This window comes from Salvelinus sp. IW2-2015, linkage group LG13 (genome assembly GCF_002910315.2).
Source record: "Salvelinus sp. IW2-2015 linkage group LG13, ASM291031v2, whole genome shotgun sequence".
Lineage (NCBI taxonomy): Eukaryota > Metazoa > Chordata > Actinopteri > Salmoniformes > Salmonidae > Salvelinus > Salvelinus sp. IW2-2015.
The window spans coordinates 44,227,991-44,250,798 of record NC_036853.1 but is presented as its reverse complement, the minus strand read 5'-3'; the positions used below and the strand labels follow the sequence as shown (position 1 = coordinate 44,250,798).

The 22,808-nt window shown below is 43.0% G+C and overlaps 1 protein-coding gene across 1 annotated transcript in view; it reads right to left on the bottom strand.

Moving 5' to 3' along the window:
• Positions 1-10,242: 10,242 nt before the first annotated feature.
• LOC111971559 (succinate--CoA ligase [ADP/GDP-forming] subunit alpha, mitochondrial) overlaps positions 10,243-22,808 on the bottom strand; it is a 22,031-nt gene continuing 9,465 nt past the window's right edge. Inside the window, exons 7-9 of the mRNA XM_023998392.2 lie at positions 21,010-21,161; positions 13,478-13,666; positions 10,243-10,709 (exon numbers count right to left, since the gene is read on the bottom strand). Coding sequence (XP_023854160.1) covers positions 10,683-10,709; positions 13,478-13,666; positions 21,010-21,161 — 368 coding nt within the window. The 3' untranslated portion in view covers positions 10,243-10,682. The remainder of the gene's footprint in view (positions 10,710-13,477; positions 13,667-21,009; positions 21,162-22,808) is intronic.

The window sequence follows — 22,808 nt, the reverse complement described above, 5'->3', positions numbered from 1 at the left end:
TATACCCTTGAACATCTCAGAGCAGCAGAACTTCTCCTCTGGCACACTAGCGGCGAGCTGTGCATATCCCTCCTAGGTCGTTCGTGTCTCATGCCTCATAGAAGTTATGCAGGACACAGTGTAGCCTTCACAAAACCTGGAATTCCTCCAGCAGGCAAGCCCAGATGTGCGCCTGGTCACGCCAACTTGCAGTGAGCCCAATGAGTGTAACTGTAGGCAAGCGTTTGGAACATGTGTAACAAACCCACCGGAATCCGCTAACATGACGTTACATCCGAACATCTACATCGGGACCGGTAAGGATGGCAACAAAAAACCTGCCGAGTTACAACAGGAACGCACATTTGCTCATACAGATGTTGTGGAGTGAAAATATACTTGATACAATTGTAATGTGTTGTCTCAACTAGCTATTTTAAGATGAATTCCCAAATTGTTAGTAACTATGGATAAGAGTATCTGCTAAATGACTTAAATGTAAATTACGAGAGAATCATGTCTCCACCCAAACAATGGAAGTAGTTGTCCTAAAGACGGGAAGGCAGGCAACAAGCTTTGGTCTGCATATTCAGCCCATAGAAATCTATTGGTTTTATTCTGGACAGATTTTGGCGCGTGAGCACTCTCGCTTAGCCTCTTCCTCWCTGCTGAAAATATCTAACCAGAGAARGCATCCGAGCGAGCAAAACTGCGCCCCTCTGTGTTACTACATGTAGGCCATGTGTCCGATGCTGTCTGGACATAAATAGTATGACATGCCATACTATTTTTATCCAGACAGCAGCATATACATGTTCTGCACATACTTAGACAGAGGGGCGCGGTTTCGCTCGCTCGAATGCTTTATCTGAGCTCGACTCGTCTTTCTGTCCACGCGCCATGATGATCAATATTTCAATATTTTATTTGAACAGGCAAGGAGGTACGGCAGTGCGGGGCAGGACCTCTAACGCCGGTCCTGGGTGTGCATGCGTGCAGAGAATGTACGATGTATTTCTTTAAAGTTGGCAATTTCAAAAGAAAAGAGAGAGTGCTTCAGAGAGTCAGCGAGGAAGAAACCTGGGGCTATTTTTGCCTCATCGCCTGTCACTCCGGCACAGTGCGATGCACGTACACTTTCTGACCTCCGCGATCGAAGCTGTCGCTCGGAGGGAGGCGGCCAGAGCTCATGCAGCCCGTTCCTATCGCCTGTCTCATTATATGCGCAGTGAGATAAAAAGCTTGGCGGTGGCTGTGTGCTCACTTGGCAACAGTTAGTTGAAGGAGAATAACAAGTAGAAACTCCTGAACCCCAAAACAAATACAATTAAAATTCCACAGGCAATTTGTATTATGGTAATTTTTCTAATGCAGATTATAAAGTAATTGCTAACAATGTATACACATAATACGTCTTGGCCACCTGCGGGTTGAAGACAAAGACTACAGAGATGTTCAGTATACTGCCCTACCAAGAGAAAGAGCAGTAACTGTGCATTTGGTCCAACATTTGTTATAGACTTTTTTTCATACATTAAATACATGCTTTATCATGTGGACAAATATCCTGCCTCCATTGTGTTGTGGTATGGAGAAAATGGGGGGGTCATGTTTTGGCAGTAACTGCAAAAGTTAAGGTGAACCAAGGAAAAAGTCAGTAACAGCCATCACTGAGCTTTGTGCTGCAGTGTCTAGTTTGACCTTGGTATTATGTAATTGTTCTTCGCTGATAACAAGTTTATCAAAACTATATGACACTGACAGCGCATACAAATCAAATATATACACACAAGTTTGTGTCAAAAACAATCGGCATGGAAAACCTATTCCAGTGGGTGTACCAAACAAGAAGGCAGTAAGGTCATGTTCAGAGGTCGGGTCAATATGAATAAAAAATTACCTCATAGTAAGACAACCAGATAACATATCTCTAATGATCTGCCTACAATTCATTTGGGGGGGGGGGGGGGGGGATTTGTCCATCTGTAAACGTTCAATTTCCAACGGCAATAGCCTTAAATGTTCTAATTTTCACTTTTTTCGTAGTCTATATATGTAGGCCTTGGTTTAAGTGGCCTAATCTTCTTCAAGTCCTTTTTTCTATATGTCTCCAAACCCCCTCTGATTTAAATCAAGATCTGGTTTTGTATTTTTCATTTAAATGTACACAGCCTGTTGTAAAAATTGATGGGGTTAGGTTCAGGGCTAAATCAACTGATGCTGATGTAATTGTGTTTTCTGAAACCTGGCTCAGCAAGTCTGTTTTTGATAAGGGTATTTGTATTAGTGGTTACAATGTTTATCGCACTGATCGGAGTTAAGAAAGGTGGGGTGTGGCTATAATATGTAAAAACTAAATTCCCTGTAAGTGTGGCAAAGTCTGAAACTATTTGTAAACAAGTTGGAATTTTTGCTTTGATATTGAGAGGTTTCAAAGGGTTTCTCTATAACTGTGATTGGCTGTTATAGACCGCCTCTGCTCTGGTGATGCATTTTCTTCTCTGATGAAACTTATGTTAAACTTCTTTACAGTGAAATGATCTTGATTGGTGATCTCAACTGGTGTTGGTAAAGCCGGTGTTCTGATGATTTAAAAATGTTTTTGTAATTCTATGATCTTACCCAGTTGATTAACTCACCCACTCGCGCCAAATCTTAAATGCCCAGATAAATCTACCCTGACTTGATTTGATATTGACAAATGTTCCACATAAATATTCTGCGGGTTGGTGTTTTTTGTAATGATTTAAGAGACCATTGTGCGTTGTTGCTGTTAGAAATACTAAGGTTCCTAAGACAAACCATCGTTTTATATCGTAAGAGAAATTTGAAGTGTTTTAATGAGCAGGCTTTCTTTCATGGATTTGTTTATTTTGACTGGAGCAAGATTGAGCTTATTCTGATGTGGAAACTGCCTGGAAATTCTTTCATGATGGTTTTTCCCAAATAGTAAACAAACATGCCCCATTCCGCAGGTCTCGGGTTAAAGGCGGGATAATCCATGGTTTTCTTCTGAGCTGTCTTGTATTATTCAACGCGTAATCTAGCCTGGGCTAAAGCAAGGAAATCATGTTCTGATGCTGATTGGCTTCTTTTTCGGCAGTTACGAAACAAGTGTTATTTTCTTTCAGGAAGGCCAATTCTGAATATTTTATGTCTGTTACCACTGATAACCTGAATGACCCTGAAAATTTTGGAAGGCTATTAAGTCTATGTCTGGTAACATGGTAATGTTAATGAATTACCATCATGTGTATTGAAGGACTTTGTTGCTGTATATGACAAAACTGAAATGCTGAATTGTTTCAATGAGCACTTTGTATCATCTGGTAGGCTGTTTGATTCAGTGTCCTCTGTCTCTGTACAACCCTATGTGGATGAAACAGTGAGAGCTGGTCAAACTTTTTGCTTTTTGCCATTCTCAGTGCAGGTGGTACATAAAGCCCTGAAATCCTTAGATCAAAGAAAGCCTGCAGGTCCTGATCTTTTGGATCCCTGCTTTTTAAATCTGGCAGCTGATTTCATAGCTGAACCACTTACATATCTGTTCAATCTAACCCAGGAATGTAATGAAATTCCAAAGATCTGGAAATCAGCCTTTGTCCTACCACTTTTAGAAGGGGGAGATCCAACTCTTTTAAATAATTATAGGCCAATCTCAAAGCTGTCACCCCTGGTGAAAATACTTGAAACCCTTGTGAGTGAACAGCTAAAAGAGTTTTTATTTACTAACTCTATTTTATCAATGTATCAATCGGGCTTCAGGAAGAAGCATAGCACAATTAAAGCAGCCATGAAGGTTTTAAATGATGTCACTGAAGCCCTTCACAAAAAACAGCACTGTGTCTCACTTTTTATTGATCTCTCTAAGGCTTTTGAAACAGTTGATCATGTTATACTAAGGCAGAGATTGTCGAGTGTAGGTCTTTCGGGGCATGCAGTTGCATGGTTTGCTAACTATCTGTCTGATAGAACTCAGTGTACTCAATTTGATGGGCTCATGTCTGTTAAATTGTCTGTCTGTAATGGTGTGCCCCAAGGCTCTGAACTTGGTCCTCTCTTATTCACTATTTATATAAATAATTTAGACAAAAATGTCCAAAATGCGCAACTTCATTTTTATGCTGATGATACTGTTATATACTGTTGTGCATCGTCTCTTACAAAAGCTTTCCGGAACTTGCAAAATGCTTTTTATACTGTTCAACATACCTTGTGTCAATTGAAGCTTATCCTCAATACTGACAAAACTAAACTAATGGTGTTTTCTAAAGTAAGAAATAGACCTCTGAACTTTTCACCTATTATTACCTGTCAGGGCATTGAGATTGAGACTGTAACCTCATATAAATATCTTGGAATTTTAATTGATGACGRCCTCTCTTTTAAATTGCATATTTAACAACTTACAAAAGAATTGAAGCTGAAATTGGGATTTTATTTTAAGAATAAGGCCTGTTTTTCTTTTGAAGCCAGAAGGAGGCTAGTATCAGCTACATTTATGCCTTTACTAGACTATGGGGATATTTTATATATGAATGCTTCCACTCAGTGTTTGAGATCAATTGACACCCTTTACCATGGCACTTTCAGATTTATTTTAAACTGTAAAACCCATACGCACCACTGCACTTTGTATACCAGGGTTGGCTGGCCTTCTCTAGTCACTCGTAGGCTCAGTCACTGGTATACTTTTATTTACAAAGCCATTTGGGGTTTACTACCGTTTTATTTGGGCATTTTTATTGTTCAGGAATGTGGTGGTACTCTCTTCGTTCGCTGGACTTTATCCTGCTAACTGTTCCAAATGTCCGAACTGAATTTGGTAAAAGGGCTTTTATGTACTCTGCGCCATCGTCTTGGAACGCCTTACAAAATACTTTTAAGGAAGAACTTGTCCCGATTGGTATTTTTAAATCACTGATGAATGATCTTGAGACTAATTCCCTGACCTGTCAATGTTTTTAATTAGCAGTTTTTGATTTTGTTATACTCTTGTGAATTCTATTGTTTTTACTAGATTCTTTGTAGTTTTTCATGTTGTTTGTCTGTAATTTTTGTAATGACTTGGTGCTGCCTATCTTGGCCAGGACGCTCTTGAAAAAKAGATTTTAATTCTCAATGAGCCCTTCCTGGTTAAATAAAGGTTTAATAATAATAAAATATATACTGTGTGTCGTCTTATCTATTGTGCCACTGCTTCTTCCCAAGGTTAATACGCCTACATGCGAGAGGAATGAATCTAGGCCTAGAGTTTCTCCCATTCTTCTCTGACCAAGGCCCTTCTCCTACGATTTCTCAGTTTGGCCAGGCGGCCAGCTCTAGGAAGAGTCTTGGTGATTCCAAACTTCTTCCATTTAAGAATGATGGAGGCCACTGTGTTATTGGGGACCTTCAATGCTGCAGACATTTTTTGGTACTCTTCCCCAGATCTGTGCCTTGACAGAATCATGTCTCCGAGCTCCACGAACAATTCCTCCRACCCCACGGCTTGGTCTTTGCTCTGACATACACTGTCAACTGTGGAACCTTATATAGACAGATGTGTGCCTTTCCAAATCATGTCCAAACAATAAAATTTTCAACAGGTGGACTCCAATGTAGAAACAAGATGCACCGGAGCTCAATTTCGAGTCTCATAGAAAAGGGTCAGAATACTTAAGTAAATTATTTATGTTTTTAATTTGTTATAAATTTGAGAGAAAAAAAAATGAAAAAAAACTGTTTTCACATTGTGTATTGTGTGTAGATTGATGAGGAAAATAATTMATCCATTTTAGAATAAGGTATTATTAATAAGATATTATGTAACAAAATTTGGAAAAAGTGAARGGGTCTTAATCCTATACGTTCCATCTCTGCGGTATAACCATTGCGATCAACGCTAAAAAGCCAACTTTACTGAAACGTATATCACTCATTGACCTGTCCCTCTGTTCTGGCACAGATCTATTATTCACAGGGATCCTCTCAGAATCCTTSACCCTTGATCCACTCTCCCTTACCTTCTTCACTGTCTCAGTCTACGACACCTTCTGCACTACTCGGACCCTGGCCACCTCTGATTCAGAGGGGTTGGGTTAAATGCGGAAGACACGTTTCAGTTGAATACATTCAGTTGGACAACTGACTAGGTATCCCCCTTTCCTTTCAACATGCCTCTCTCGCACCCGAAACCTCCGATTCACAGCAACATAAGCACCCCGACAGTTGACGCAACAGCTTTTTCCACTGAAACTACACATTCCTCTGTCCCATATCCTCCTGCACACTTCCCACATCTTGGAATCTCCCTCCTACACACTGCTGTGACACGCCCATAAACGTGACACCTAGAACACCGCAGTGGATTCGGCACAAAAGCTCTAACAGCATAACTCATATATCCTAACATGACTTTGTCAGGTAAATACTAAATCTAAGCTCAAAACAACAGACTGAGTCACCTCTGTTTCACCGGGTGTGCGTCGCACCAAACGGCGGGYGTAACAAACACCAGGAATCTTCAACTTCAATTGCTCCACCTCCACACTTAATGCTACCCCAGAAATCACTCCCTTCAATGGTGCCCTGTACCTAACCACAAAGCAAAATACATATCTTTCCCCAAGTTGGGTCGTACAGAGCRCCTGCACCCTCTGATCTGAAGAAACTCAAACATCACAAGTCCACATCTTCTCCGCTTCTACACCTGCATTGCTTGCTGTTTGGGGTTTTAGGCTGGGTTTCTGTACAGCACTTTGAGATATCAGCTGATGTTAGAAGGGCTATATAAATCTATTTGATTTGATTTCTTCTCCACTCAACCTGAAACCACCCATGGATCAGCCAAAAGGCCTGGTTCCACCCTCTTCAAAAGTCTTACTCCCTCCCACATGACCAAATGTATCTTTAACATAGACATGTCCATCAATGCAAGGCTAGGGCTCCGAGCTCCTCACAACACCTTTYCCCCCTTCCATTTCACCTCCAGAACTCAAACTGGTGTCCGGCTCACTCTGTTTGAACTTGACACCAACCTTCCTCAACGTACAGTCTCCCTTGTTATTGCTTACTTCAAGAGATTCAAACCCATACTTTTCAACCTCCTCTCTCTTCCCTCCAATGCTCTTCCCTGAACCAATTACCCGACTGCTTCTGGAAATATTCAACTTTTCCAAACCAATATGTATTTTTAGCCTCCGAGAAAGACATGCTAAGCCCTGTACTACCTCCACTTCAAAKTCAGTCAGCCAATCTACCTCGGTGCCCGGTCAAAACCAGTCTGACATGCATTTCTTATTCGGTGGAGTTTAACAGTGGTTGGCATCCAATATGTTACATTTCCACCCCAAACTAAACTACAGTATAAATCTATTACACTTTGTTATACAAAAAGAGAAAACTAAAATAAATATATATTTTTATGACCATACCAACTAACTACACTCATTAAAAACCCAATACCTCATTCCACTACTTGAACGCTATCTGCTCCTGCACCGTGCCATCGGCCTRGGAGGACGRACCACCACTCAACACACCCTGTAACTCTTAGTCAAACCTCATATACTTCTCTGCAGCCCTAACATCCATTTGTGATTTCCATTTCTGTAGTACAGTTGATAACCATTTCTAAGAAGCCAACCTTACTGAAGCATATATCATTCGTTGGCCTTGTAGTATCTGTGATCTACATCGGTTTATATTAGTTACTATGCTGTTACTAAGCAGTAATGTATTACGGCAGTTGTATGTTACTACACCTAATAGGAAATGCACATGCGCACCATTGGGCCGGGGGCTGTAGAGCACGAGAGGTTTTGACTAAAAGAAACTAACTGTACTCCCGTCTCCTGCCTGGTCATTTCTTCACAACACAAATATTACAGGCCTATCCCTCTGTGCCGTCACAGATCTACTACTCACAGGTGTCCTCTCAGGATCCCTCCCTCACCCACGACCCATCCTCCTCTACTTTCTTCACTGCCTCAACATATGAAACCTGCACTACTTTGACCACTTCAACCTGCCTCTCACACCGGACACTTCCAATCCCCAGCAACATGAGCAACCCTACAGTTGACAACTTTATCCACAGAAACGACACAATCCTCTATCCCATGCCCTCCTGCACACTTCCCACATCTTGGAATCTCCCTCCTACACACTGCTGTGACATGACCATAAACGTTGCACCTGAAACAGAGAAGTGGATTCGGCACAAAAGCCAACAGGATAATTGATATATACTAACATGACCTTGTCGGGTAAAGACTGACTCAAAAAGGACTGACAGTGACTGTTTCACCAYGCTCACCACCGGATCTGCGTCGCACCAAACAGCGGGCATCACAAACACCAGGAATCTTCAACTGCTCCACACTCCCCCAGAAATCACTCCTTGCAATTGTGCACTTGTCCTAAGAGCAAAGCAAGGAACAGATCTTGACCCAAGTTGCGTGACATGTTGTGCCCACTCCCTCTGGTCAGAAGCACAAACAAATATCACATGTCCACTACAGGTTACCTTCACTGATTCAACTGCACCCAACTCCTTTCTCACCCACCCTGAAACCATAAATGGATCCGCAAAAAGGCAAGGATCCACTTAATCCAAATATATCACTCCTACTGGACCAGATTCTTCTTCATGCCCATTAATACCAGGCTTGAGTTCCGAGTTCTTCACCACACCTTCCGCCCCATTTAACTCACACTCCTTCACTTCCATTTCACCTCCGGCGCACGRCTCACTGTTTGCACTCAACACCAATCTGCTTCAACACCCCAACTCCATGTTTATCACCTTTCTCAAATTCAAATCCAACCTCTGCTTTCCTAATTATTTTCTTCCTCCCCCATTCCTCAGAAATCCACCTTTCTGCGTCCGTCCCAATATTCCTTTTCTCCAGACTTCACTTGCAGCCCGGTGGCATCCCGATGTCACTCCCATCTCATAATCATCCTGGTCACCTCCGAAATGTGTCTCCTCCAGAAGCCAACATTTTGAGAGCATCATCCCAATATAGCTACAGTCCTCTCCAATTGCTTTCCTTCTCATGTGCCTGCAAAGCATGCACTGGGTTTGGGCYGAATTGGCCACAGGTGGAAGCSAATCAAGTTGTAGTGACATCTTAAGTATGATCAAAATTTGTTGCACCTGAGCTCAATTTGAAGTGGCATAGCAAAGGGGTGTGGATACTTGTGTAAATGAGATTTCTGTATTTCATTTTCAATAAATAAGTTTCTAAAAACATGTTTTCACCTTGTCCTTATGGGTTATTGTATGTAGATGGGTGAAAAAAATATTTAATCAATTTTGAATTCAGGCTGAAACAAAATGTGGAATAAGTCAAGGGGTATGAATACTTTCTGAAGGTTACTGTAYGCTCTACTAGTCTGGACAAGGTAGACAATTAATTAAATGTAGCCTACAAGWGGGCCAATTGACTAAGGCTGTGATGATCAAAATGTAATGCCTGATTCACACAATGCTACTATGGTGAATGCTTACCCAGGCTGATCAACAAATAATGAGTAGTTATGGATGCAAGGGGATTTGTAGTCGGTAGTCACCTGCACTGTCAAACAAGCCTATAAACCTCTCCATTGATTGGTCTTTTGACTAAATGGAAAATCTCAAAAGATCTGATATGGTTGGTCAAAATACTAATTAATGGGTGGGGGGGGGAAATCAGAATTGGGCTGCTTCTGTAAACACAGCCTTAGTATTCATCCCTTAAACCACAGTTAAGAGCAGTTATGAAAAGTGAATTGAGAAGGAATTAACATTTTCATCTGGTATACAGTTTCAACATTTGTCATTATGTAATGAAGCAATGCAATTATACTTTAGGACCAAGAAAAGGCCTCCTACACACTTTCCAAGGAGACAAAGAGAATAAGTATGCAAATGCAAATCCTGTATTGGGTGACATGTTAGCTCTATTATAGCACCTGAAATCCCTGGATTGTATATACACTGCCTCCTAATTGGCCTCACCAGGGAGTGACACTGCATGACRGGGGAGTGTGATTGGATGAATTCAGTTCAGTGGAGACCTTTTTAAATTGGAACAAAAGATACACATCTTCCAAATGTAGTTTAGTATTACATACCATTTCCAAACAGACATTGTATGTAATGCTTTTAACACTGTAAAGCTTAGCAGAACCATCCATACCTCATAAAACCAATAACACGTTCCCACTGTCATGCCAACCTGTGTGTGCGCGCAAAAGAGCAAGAGACAAGCATAAAAATGAGCCCACAACCGAAACTGTGTTTGAGAAATATTTTCTTATTCAGGTGTATAGCCAGTGAGAACAGAYTTTAATGGAAACAGACACCAGATCACCTCAGTTACCATGGCATCCCTCAATAGTCAAACTAAGATCGACACATCAAAAGCCACCATAACGGATGGCAATAACTGTCCTCTAAAGGAAACTTTTACTTAAGTCTATGACAAGCATGTTATCATGTTTTGAAAAAAGACACCATCAAGACACACTGATATTATTACTCTCGTGTAAAGGTATGAATTCATAGCTGAAATTAAAAACACTGCGTAGTGAGTGTGCGTATGGCAGTTTAACTGAACTGCAGGAGAGTGCGGGTCTGCAAGTTGTAGGACGCTRGAGGGCAGTGCGTCCTCAAAATCAGGGTGCTCGGCTTCGTTAGGGGAGATGGGGGTGAGGGGTGTTGCCTCTCTCGCCGTTTACAACATCTTCCTCTTCTCAAACTCCTGCGGAGAGGGGCAGAACAAACAGAGGGGGAAAGAGGAGAGATTATTTATTCATGTGGATTCACACAGTTTGTTTACATCTGGAAGCTACAGGGGGTGGGGGTGGATGGGTGCTAGTAGACCCCAACAAGGCACTTTCCTTTCTTCCCGGGGGTTGGGGGGGGGGGGGGAGGAAGGAATGTCTTCGTCACAAATGGCACCCCCATTCCCTACATAGTGCACTACTTTTGACCAGAGCCCTATGGGTGCCATATGGGATGTAGACAATCTATTTATCTCATCAGGGATTAATGAAGAGTTTATAAGTACAAATCAATTCAAAATTGTTATTCCAGATGCAAAGATAAATACCGTACAAACCGAATAAGGCGCTATGCAAGGCTCCATATACAGTGTGGAATAGTCCAAACACAGAAAACATGTATATTCACACCAAAGCACCCTGCTCCATAGGCATGTGATATGACAGTGGAAAAAAATGTGAAAGCACATAACCAAAAGGATGAAGGAGAACATCACGCATGRGATGTCGCCATTTACATACACCGTTTACTAAACACCAGCAGAGGAAGGACGATAGAACAAATACCTCTCCTTCCCTTCCGCCTAGAATTTCCAATTTCACAGAGGAAAAAGCTTCCTTTATGCAAATGTCATTTATCAGGTCTGCAACAACAGATGCGTGCTGTTGCCCATTGGAAAATGCCGTACTTTCAAAATACCTGGATGTCTACTGCCACCAAGTGGTTGAACAGATCTACTTCGGCTCAACACTCAACTTTGACACAGTGCTAGAGCAACTCGGCTGGGTGTGCGTGTCATCTGTAATGTAATACTCAGGCGTGTTAAGGGATGGGTTAAGTGGATCTGTACGCGCCGATCAAGGTCAGGCCCTTGACTTTCTGAGAAAGGGACAGAGAAAGAGGGAAGAGAGAGGAGAAAGCACCTAAGGGATGAGCGGGGCTGTGTTAGGGCATCATGGTGGCCCCGAGGCGTCAGGCACTCTCTGATGGATGAAAGGAGGGCGAAGGATGGAAAAAGGGTCCACTCAGACTGTTCTGTCTGCTACTGCACGGCAAGTGGTACTGATGCACCAAGTCTGGTCCCAACAGGACCCTGATCTGCTCCTAACCCCAAGCCACTGCTAAATAGTTTACCAATAGCTACTCAAACTTACGCTTGACCCGTCACATACGCTGCTACTGTTTATTACCCGTCCCGTTGCCTACTCACTTTATCCGTACCTATATGTACATATCTGCCTCAATTACCTCGTACCTCTGCACATCGACTCGGTACCCCATGTATATAGCCAAGTTATCATTACTCATTGTGGATTTATTCCTCGTGTCATTATTTTTCTATTTTACTTTTCTTTTTTTTTAATGCATTGTTGGGAAGGCCCCGTAAGTAAGCATTTCAATGTTGGTCTACACCAGTTTAAAACATGTGACATAAAATTCGATTTGAAGAGGGCGAGAGAGCGAGCGAGAGAGAGCAAGAGATGCAAGAAGGATCGTCCTTGTGTGTGACAAACAGTCAGGAGGGGAGAGTGTCAAAGGTGCTCAAGACAGAAAGAAGGGGAGAGGCGGAGCAAGATGAGAGATGAGGGCAGGATGAAGGAGAGGAGAGGGAGGGATTAAAAGTGCTGGTGTGCAACAGGGACATTTTGTCAATAAGGGAGGCCATGAGAAAGAGTAAAAAATGGAGGGAGCAGCACACATGGGTGAATGGAGGTTTATGTGGGCTTGACAGAGTCTGCGTGGAATACTAGGTGAGTGGAGTTTGCACTTTTGGGACTATTCTATCGGTGACAAGCAAGCTTAATCTAGCGCAGTTACAGTATTTAAAAGAAAACAAATACTTTAATCTAGGTGTGGACACAAGGGGAGCTTCACTGACCAAGYAAAAACAAAAACACTAGAGGGTTGGGCATTGTACTGTACTGAGAGCTRAGCATGTTATACCAAACCAARCTACCCCCCCCTGCGGGCACAACTTTGTTTGTTTGCTCTGGTGTATCGTGTGTATTATTACGCCGATTACAGCAGCCGCCAATGAGATTAACAGAGACGTATGAACACAATGGGCTGGGAAATTAACAGGCCGGGAAAGAGTTTTTCATCATTACGCGCAATGATTATGAATTAAACCAAAACAGTGCTACCACCGCACAAATCCATATGTGTGTGTTCGGGTTTGCCACACTGCGCTCGCTCGTAATGAAAGAATAAGATGATGAATGGGTGTAATACACGCTTTAACTTTTTATACGTCTTGTTAAAACTGCCGTCCTCCGGTGATAAATTGAAATAAACAGGCAGCAGCAGCGGAGCTAAATTGCCCGCCCCGGCATCAACAGCCATGGTTATTAATTTCCCCCTTTCACCTCGCTGTTGCCTTTTGTTTATTACGTATTTWAAAAAAAGTTCAATCCCAAGTCCCACAACCTTGCTTGTTAACAAACCCAAACACTGAAAACGTCAACAGACTCAAGTAGAAGAAAACTCAAACGTACTCAACCAACAGTAAACTCTGTTTAGTTCATAGTTTTTAGTATATTTGAGGGAAGAGGCAGAGTTGGGATGTGGGACTAAAGTAACCCTTTTTGCCGTCCTCCCCCAGCTGCTATGAGAGAACGGTAACGGTCCGTCGCRCCACTGAATGACAAATGTTCTCTCGCTACTGGTCTCACCCATAGAGTTGGCTAGAGGGCTCTTAAACCATGGAAAAGATAAACGAGCTCTAATGCATATCTCTAGTCTCACCTTGAACATGGTGCTGCCCAGCTGGGCAGGGGACATGCTGACCACAACGCCCGCCTGCTGTAGGGCGGCAATCTTCTCTTTGGCTCCGCCCTTKCCCCCTGCGATGATGGCACCGGCGTGACCCATCCTACGGCCCGGCGGGGCAGTGAGCCCGGCGATAAAAGACACCACAGGCTTGGCATTCGCTCCCTGGGGGGTGAGAGAGAAAGAGCCTCAGTCACACTTGTATTCTCAGACAAATAACAGAATAGACGCTGCAAAACAGACAAAATGTCTTCCTGTTAACAGCCCCTCTTAAATAGGCATTCTTAGAAGCCATCTTACATTATTATTAACACAGATGGTAGTGTACAGTAAATGTTATATTCACATTCATGTCAACACTATATTACATGCTCTGTCCAGATGTGTGTGAAAGAGTCAATGAGACAATTTAATTGCATGGGTGTGAGCGTGGACGGGCACGCATAAACCCTCCACACACACCCCTCCCTGCCATTTCATATGATCTCATTCTTGCAGAAGCAGGTAATTAGTCACACGGACACTGATTAGCTCTGGCCCTGTCCGCTCAGCTCGTCCTGATGGATGGCTAAATTCAACATTCGAGGTAATCTTCCAGTGCTGGCGGGAGGGGAGAGAGAGCTAATATTTCACACTCAGGAATAACATCATACTGGGGATGAAAGACGTAAGGGTGGGGCTTGTTCGTTAGGGCATGCGAAGCGAAACTTTTTTGAAATGGGTAGCGAAAAATGAGCGTTTCCTATTAGACCAGGTACTGTAGTAACTACCCATTTCAGTACATTTTTTGCCAAACGAACACAATCCAGACCTCTCTTCAGACGCTCTTACTCGGGTACTTGCCTTGTGATAAGGTTCTCCATATTTCTCTCCCTCATTCCGTATCCGAGTTAACACGGCGTGTCAAACAAACTGGCCGACGAGCCCGGAAAGGTGGGCCTCCCGCTTATGGCTTTACTTCCCTTCTATCATTTCAGCACAGGCGTTCCAAATGGAGCGCTCCTGAAAMCGGCAGGTATGTACAGCAAGACGACTCCTATTCATTTCAACACGCTTGAAGACACTGGATAATTGTTTAAGCAGAGCAGCCAATCTGCTCGTCTCTCAGCCAAGAAAATCAATTTAAAATAATAATATTTTTTTTTTTTGTATTTTTTTTTGTTTTTTTTTTAAACCTGTCTAACAATGGTACAGTATTAACAAGAGATGGCTCTGAAAGCAAATGTTCACTGAACGGGGGAATATGACCGCAATCAAGGAAAAAAAGGTGCCGAGAGGTTACTAATTATTATAGGTGAATGTTTCCTCTTGTAAGGTGGCCCAACATGTTTTCCTTTAAAATGGGTCAGATCGAGGGTGGCCATGCCGGTCCTGCAGGCTTTTGTTCCACACCTGAATCTACTACTCAGCTGCTTTTCAGGACCTTGACTAGCCGAAGCAGGGCTGGAGCAAAAGCCTGAACATTCAGTAGCTCTCCAGGAGGAGGGATGGCCACCTCAGTTTCAGAATCTCTATTCACAATGCGTCCCCGTCCATACAATCTTATTCATTACGATCAACAAGTCAAAACTGATCCTGGATTCATGAATGCAAGCCCAATGCCGTTCCTCTAGCTAGGCCCTAAAAACTCCAGTTGCGACACTCGCTTGTCCCGTCCTAATGAATTCACAACTTTGACAAAACAAACCATCCGTGTGAATCGACACTTAAATCTACCTAAGCATGTTAAACATTAATTGACTAATTACAGCCTATCTTCCCTCAGAGAAGAAGTCGGTGCATAATAAGAGAAGCTGAATTAGCATTTGAATGTTCCCACCGCCTTTGTCCTCCATTGTTAACCGGGGAGATGCATTACTTTAATAACGGAACTAGAGAGAAGAGGTTGTTTCCCCACCTCTTCTTCAGTTCGTTCCCCCACAGGAGGAGCGGAGCAGGAGGCAGGGGTTGTTTCGAAAGGGGGAAGCCTTGCTGTATGCTCGAGGGTAGAGCCTCAATCTTGTCAGATTAAGACAGACAATTACAAAATTTACGAGGCCCCCTGTTCACACACTAGATGTGAATGAGTCTGCTGCCCCGCCTCTTTCTAAAWTCACTCCCCTGCCCTCCTAGACAACAATTGGTGTGTGTTAGTGAATTACAAGGGCTTTGAGTCATGCGTAAAGCACCTAGGAGAGAGAATGCAAGAGAGCAGGGGCTAAGAGTCAGAGGATAAAATGAAAAAGGATTAAAGGATACGTTTAGTGTTCACGGAGGGTTAGCTGCCAAATACTCTACCTGTCTCATTGGAAAGCATGGGCCCAACGGTGTTCGGTCTTAGTTAGCCATTTAATTTTACAAATGCATGGAGGCTGAAGAATACTAGGTGGGATTTAGAAGTAGAAGTCTCAAAAATAAAAAAGCATAAGACCTTCAGTAAAGGTGACTTACACGGAACAAAAATATAAAACACAACATGCAACAATTCCAAACATTTTACAGAGTTACATTTCATAAGGAAATCAGTCAACTGAAATAAATAAATTAGGCCATAACTTATTTCACGACTGAGAATACAGATCTACATCTGTTGGTCACAGATACCTTCTGCTTCATACAGCGTGACACCTCTCCTTCGCATAGAGTTGATCAGGCTGTTGATTGTGGCCTGAATGTTGTCCCACTCCTCTTCAATGGCTGTGCGAAGTTGCTGGATATTGGCAGGAACTGGAACACGCTGTCGTACGCGTCGAGCCAGCGCAACCCAAACAAGCTCAATGGGTGACATGTCTGGTGAGTATGCAGGCCATGGAAGAACAGAGACATTTTCAGCTTCCAGGAATTGTGTACAGATCCTCACGACATGACCATCAATGAAATGCAATTGTGTTGGTTACCCGTAGTTTATGCCTGCTCATACCAAAACCCCACAATGAGGCACTCTGTTCACAACGTTGACATCAGCAAACCGCTTTGCCCACACGACTCCATCTTGCCGGTACAGTTGAAAACGGAATTCATCAGTGAAGAGCACACTTCTCCAGCAGATTGTGCAGAATCTTTTGGGTTGTGCAAACCCATAGTTTCATCAGCTGTCCGGGTGGCTGGTCTCAGACGATCCCACAGGTGAAGAAGCCAGAAGTGGAGGTCCTGGACTGTCGTGGTTACATGTGGTCTGCTGGTTGGACGTACTGGCAAAATTCTCTAAAACGACGTTGGGGGCGGCTTATGGCAGAGACATTAACATTAAATTCCCTGGCAACAGCTCTGGTGGGCATTTCTGCAGTCAGCATGCCAATTGCACACTCCCTCAACTTGAGACATCTGCCTCCCGGGCTTTGACGCAGACGGCCGAGAACATGAAACGGTGCACAATTGGCCCAGCGTCGTCCGGGTTAGGGGAGGGTTYGGCMGGMCGGGATGTCCTTGTCCCATTGCGCTCTAGCGACTCCTGTKGCGGGCYGGGCGCAGGCAYGCTAACACGGTGACCAGTTGTACGGCGTTTCCTCCGACACATTGGTGCGGCTGGCTTCCGGGTTAAGCGAGCAGTGTGTCAAGAAGCAGTGCGGCTTGGCAGGGTTGTGTTTTGGCGGACGCATGGCTCTCGACCTTCGCAGCGATGGAACAAGACTAACAACCAATTGGATACCACAAAATTAGGGAGAAAAAGGGTTACAGAAAAATCATAAGAAAACTTGAGCCATCTGAGGCATTGTGTTGTATGACAACTGCACATTTTAGAGTGGCCTTTTATTGTCCCCAGCACAAGCTGCACCTGTGTAATGACCATGCCGTTTAATCAGATTCTTGATATGCCACACCTGTTAGGTGGATGGAGTATCCTGGCAAAGGATAAACAATCACCAACAGGGATGTAAACAAATGTGTGCAAATGTTTTATTTTAGCTCATGAAACCAACACTTTACAAGTTGCCTTTATATTTTTGTTCAGTATATTAAAACAGACAGGTTGGCAAGCAGCCCACAGAGTTAGAGGAATAGTTTCAATATGTAGGCCATGCAATGACCTCTAAAGTGTGTACTAATTTTTGCTCTGCGAAATGAAAAACATCAGTGCAACTTTAGACTGCATAGATCTCCCTTTCAAGGCTCCTCTTTTGTAAATTAGTTGATTGTCTATTTTTWATACATCCTCTCTTTTATTGGGCACATTATGTCAAGTGTTACACTTTTAATAAAAGACTGATTCAACAATTTGATCTCCATCMCCTAAACTTCAATCGTGTACAAGTGCTCACCAAATGGTCGATCGCGATCTTCAAGGCATATCTAGTCGAGCACCAAAAATGTCTGTAGAAAKGCCAATGATAAAGGCTTGCTTTTATTTTTTTGCGCTGTTGGTGGGTAGATACACTTGATTCARAAGCCCTGCGCATCGGGTAGGCAAAGTGATCCCATTTTGAACTATTTAAATTTGTCTCAAAACATCGTGCCTACAGCTTTCACAACCCCGGCCACAGCAAAGTTTGATACTAGCCTACGTGAGATTTCATMACTTTTAAAACAATGRCCAGAGGGAGACTTCAACACCATTACAAAACGCATTCCTCCCTACTTCCACTCGCGCTGCAATGAATGAGTAGCCAAGTCCATCAATAGCCCTGCCTTTTTATTATTAGCAGCTCGTCGTGTCCATTTTAATAGAGGAATATTATAACTTYCTCTGGTCATAGGAACAACATGAATTTGTGCATGAGACAGATGCATTACAACTTGAGTTTCACCATCAGGTGGAAGATGGTGTCCACTCTCTCTGGTCAGTCTCACCGGAGGAAAGGAAGGAGAGAGCACGGGACCGTGAGAGGCAGACCCTCTGCTGCTGTCTCCCTCCCTCAGCTGAGACAAATACCGTGTTCAAAACAACTGGGAACTTGGAAATCTCAGACTTCCGTGCGTTCAAGACAACTGGGAAAGGTTGCTTTGAACAGTCATCCAACTCGGAATTCGAAGTCGGGAAATTTGGCCATCTTTCTAGAGCTCTGACTTTCCGACCTGAAAAATCACCGACGTCATAATTTGACCTCTTCCCCCTCCCTAGAGTTCCCAGTTGTCTTGAAAGAACCATGACAGATCAGTAAAATATAAAARGCAAATATGCTAATTATTTAAATTTATGCTCAGCTGTGCCTCAAGTGCTACACCAACTGATCTAGACGCTTGAGTTTTTAAATACAATATGGTCTGAAGAACAATATTGGCAGGCCAGGCATAAATCCAATATGCTGTGATAWKGTATTRRACCTACTATAYAAACCTCATTCCTACAGAACTGTTTTTATTAGGTTAATGTACGTTAAGTAATGTTTTTTTAATCTGAGAAGTAGATCTCTGCCTTCTTTTTGACTGCGAAAATGATCTCGACTCAGAAAAGGTTGGCGATCACTGCTTTACACCAACCCTATTTCAACAGTCTTTACCCAGCACCACCTAACCTCTGCCAACCTTAAAGAATATTTATAGACAAATGACTTAAAGCATGCAGGTAAAATGTTGTACAACTTTTTATGAGCATTTACAAGATGTAATAAATGTGTTTTCATAAGGCTTAAGAAACACTATCTTATGTCTATGTCTCAAAATGTCAACTGACTCAAAATCCATTTTTAAGACCAAGAGCTCCGCTGTCTGTCCTGTCTTCCGTAATGGAATCGATACGCGGCCGTCGTTAACAGTGGCGGCCGTCGTTAACAGTGGCGGCGTCTCAAATGCACCCTAGTCCCTATATAGTGCAATACTTTTGACCAGAGTCCTATGAGCCCTGGTCAAAAGTAGTGCACTATATAGAGAATAGGGTGTCATTTGGGATGCACACAGGGGACATCTGCTACATCTCTTCCAGGAAGATAAAGTTCAATACATGTAATGTTGCCTGACCTTTCATTGATCATGTCCTCTGCGTATTTCACACCAAACCCTCATTTGTAATCTGTCCAGTGTGACGAAATTCATTAAGGATCTGTCCCAAATGGCACCCTATTTCCTATATACCACACTACTTTTGATCATGGCCCGGGCTTTGGTCAAAAGTAGTGCACTATATACGAAATAGGGATGCAGACTAGGATGATGGGATGCAGACTAGGATGATGTGTCTGCTGTAACTAATAGATTGAAGGGTATGAAGGTTTTTCATCTGTGTCGAAAGAGATCATTTTGAAATATCTATACTGGTAAGGGCATACCAATGTGATATTGTATTCTACTTTTCAGCAGAGTTCCAAATGGCACCCTATTCCCTAGTGTCATTGTATTGTACTTTTCATGTACGATTCCCTTAAGTGTCTGAAAATATGCCTAGCTGATCTTATGACGAATTAGAGTAAAATAAATGTGTGTGTGTGCATGTTGTAGATTCAGAAATTCAATACTGACAATAGTTAGTATTTGTGTTAGGGTTGGGCAATATTCAGATTTTCCTACCGTCATAGAGTATTACTGGAAGTGCACACAAGGGGCTCGTTCTAAATAAACACATTTTGTATTTATTTTTGATGCAAATATTTTTTTTTAGGCAACATGGATCTTGATTTTGCCATCTAGCCAAATCAAATGCATAGATGGAGCCCTGAACTGGATATAATTTATTTGGCAAATACATAGTTAACTTGTAAGGGCTCTGGTCAAAAGAAGTACACTATATAGGAAATAGGGGGCCATTTTGGCCTCAGTCAAAGTGTTGTTCTCCCGACACGGAGGGTGGTGAGAGAGAGATTTGCATGCATTAGGGCAGCAGAAAGCACATCAAATTMATATTTATCTGCCGAACACCTGACACAGACAAACCGCATAGTGTGCACACATACGCGTCACAATAATCTCTTTGCTCAATCAAAATTCAGTGTCTTGACAAATCTAGAGGGCAACACACACACACTTGGCAATAACTGTCACTGAAAGGCACTTAACCACTTTTCAAGCCTTGCATAATTCACCAGCCATGCTCCAAAGATCAGTCTCTCCCACACCTGCCAGGAAAGTGTCAATCAAAGGTGTGTGCCGTATTCTGCACCATGAACCCTAACCCTCTCCCTCAGTGGAAGTACATGCACTCTAGCTCACACCCTCAGCCTATCCAGAACCCAAGGTCCATTAGCAGGTGGGAACACACACAAACAATGTCTTACTATACTTGAGGACTTTTGGGAACCAACAATTGTTTCCTATTGAAAATCCTATTTTCCCTAACACCAACTCTAACCTTAAAATAGCCTTTWTACAAGTGAGGACAGGCAAAATGCCTCACTTCTCTGAATTTTAGTTAGTTTACCATTCTTGTGAGGACTTCTGGTACTCACAAGTATAGTAAAATGTGTCCACTCACACACAAGTTTTGGACCCGGGGGCTCTGAGTGTGCCCTCCTGAGGGCGGAATCAAAGAGAGGAAAGGGAGTACCTGACAGAACCACTCATCTTYCCAAAAGGGTCTGGAAGATTCACGAAAGCACTGGTGGACCATTGACAAAGTGTTAACAGTCYGGTAGCATGTTAATGTGTGCGTCTCCTCTTACAGAGTTGTGCTGTTTGAGGTAATCGGCAGCGTTCTCCTCGGCGTTGCCTCCGATCTCTCCGATCAGGATGATGCCGTCCGTCTTGGGGTCCTGCAGGAACACCTCCAGGCAGTCGATGAAATCTGTCCCATTGAAGGGGTCCCCACCGATGCCTGAACAAAAACCACACGAACCACTAGGTGGATGGATGTAGATGGATGTCAGATGTGACCATAGGCATAGAGTACAATGTACTTGTCATTTTTGATTTAATATGTGACTAGGAAAGTGTTATGTACGCATTAAAAATAACTACACTGAGTGTATAAAACATAAGGAGCGCTTTCCTAATATTGAGTTGCACCCCTTTTCGCCCTCAGAACAGCCTCAATTCGTCAGGGCATGGACTCAACAAGGTGTCGAAAGCATTCCAGTGATGCTGGCCCATGTTGACTCCAATGCTTGCCACAGTTGTGTCAAGTTGGCTGGATGTCCTTTGGGTGGTGGGCCATTCTTGATACACACAGGAAACTGTTGAGCATGAAAAACCCAGCAGTGTTGCAGTTCTTGACACAAACCAGTGCGCCTGGTACTTACTACCATACCCCATTCAAAAGGCACTTAAATATTTTGTCTTGCCAATTCACCCTCAAGTCTCAATTGTCTCAAGGCTTAAAAATCCTTCTTTAACCTGTCTCCTCCCCTTCATTTATACTGATTGAAGTGGATTTAACAAGTGGCATCAACAAGGGATCACAGCKTTCACCTGGTCAGTCTGTCATGGAAAGAGCAGGMGTTCCTAATGTTTTGTAAACTCAGTGTACAGTGCCTTCAGAAAGTATTCAGACCCCTTGACTTTTTCCAAATTTTGTTACGTTAGCCTTATTCTAAAATGGATAGAGAAAATAAATCCTCAGCAATCTACACACAATACCCAATAATGGCAAAGGGAAAACAAGTTTTTCGAAATGTATTTGAAATAAAAAAACAATACCTTATTTACATWAGTATTCATACCCTTTGCCATGAGACTCGAAATTGMGCTCAGGTGCATCCTGTTTCCATTGATCATCCTTGAGATGCTTCTACAACTTGATTCGAGTCTACTTGTGGTAAATTCAATTGATTGGACATGATTTGGAAAAGGAACACACCTGTCTATATGGAAGGTCCCACAGTTGACAGTGCATGTCAGAGCAAAAACCAAGCTATGAGGTTGAAGGAATTATCCGTAGAGCTCCGAGAAAGGATTGTGTCGAGGCACCAACATTTTTTTGCAGCATTGAAGGTCCCCAAGAACACAGTGGCCTCCAGCATTCTTAAATGGAAGAGGTTTGGAACCACCAAGACTCTTCCTAGAGCTGGCYGCCCAGCCAAACTGAGCAATCGGGGGAGAAGGGCATTTGTCAGGGAGGTGACCAAGAACCCAATGGCCACTCTGACAGAGCGCCAGAGTCATTTGTGGAGATGGGAGAACCTTCCAGAAGGACAACCATCTCTGCAACAGTCAACTAATCCAGGCCTTTATGTTTGTGGCCAGACGGAAGCAGCAACTCAGTAAAAGGCACATGACATCCGGCTTGGAGTCTGCCAAAAGGCACCTAGACTCTCAGACCTTGAGAAACAAGATTCTCTGGTCTGATGAAATCAAGATTGAACCCTWTRGTCTGAATGCCAAGCATCACGTCTGGAGGAAACCTGGCACCATCCCTATGGTGAAGCATGGTGGTGGCAGCATCATGCTGTGGGGATGTTTTTCAGCGGCAGGGACTGGGAGACTAGTCAGGATCGAGAGAAAGATGAATGGAGCAAAGTACAGA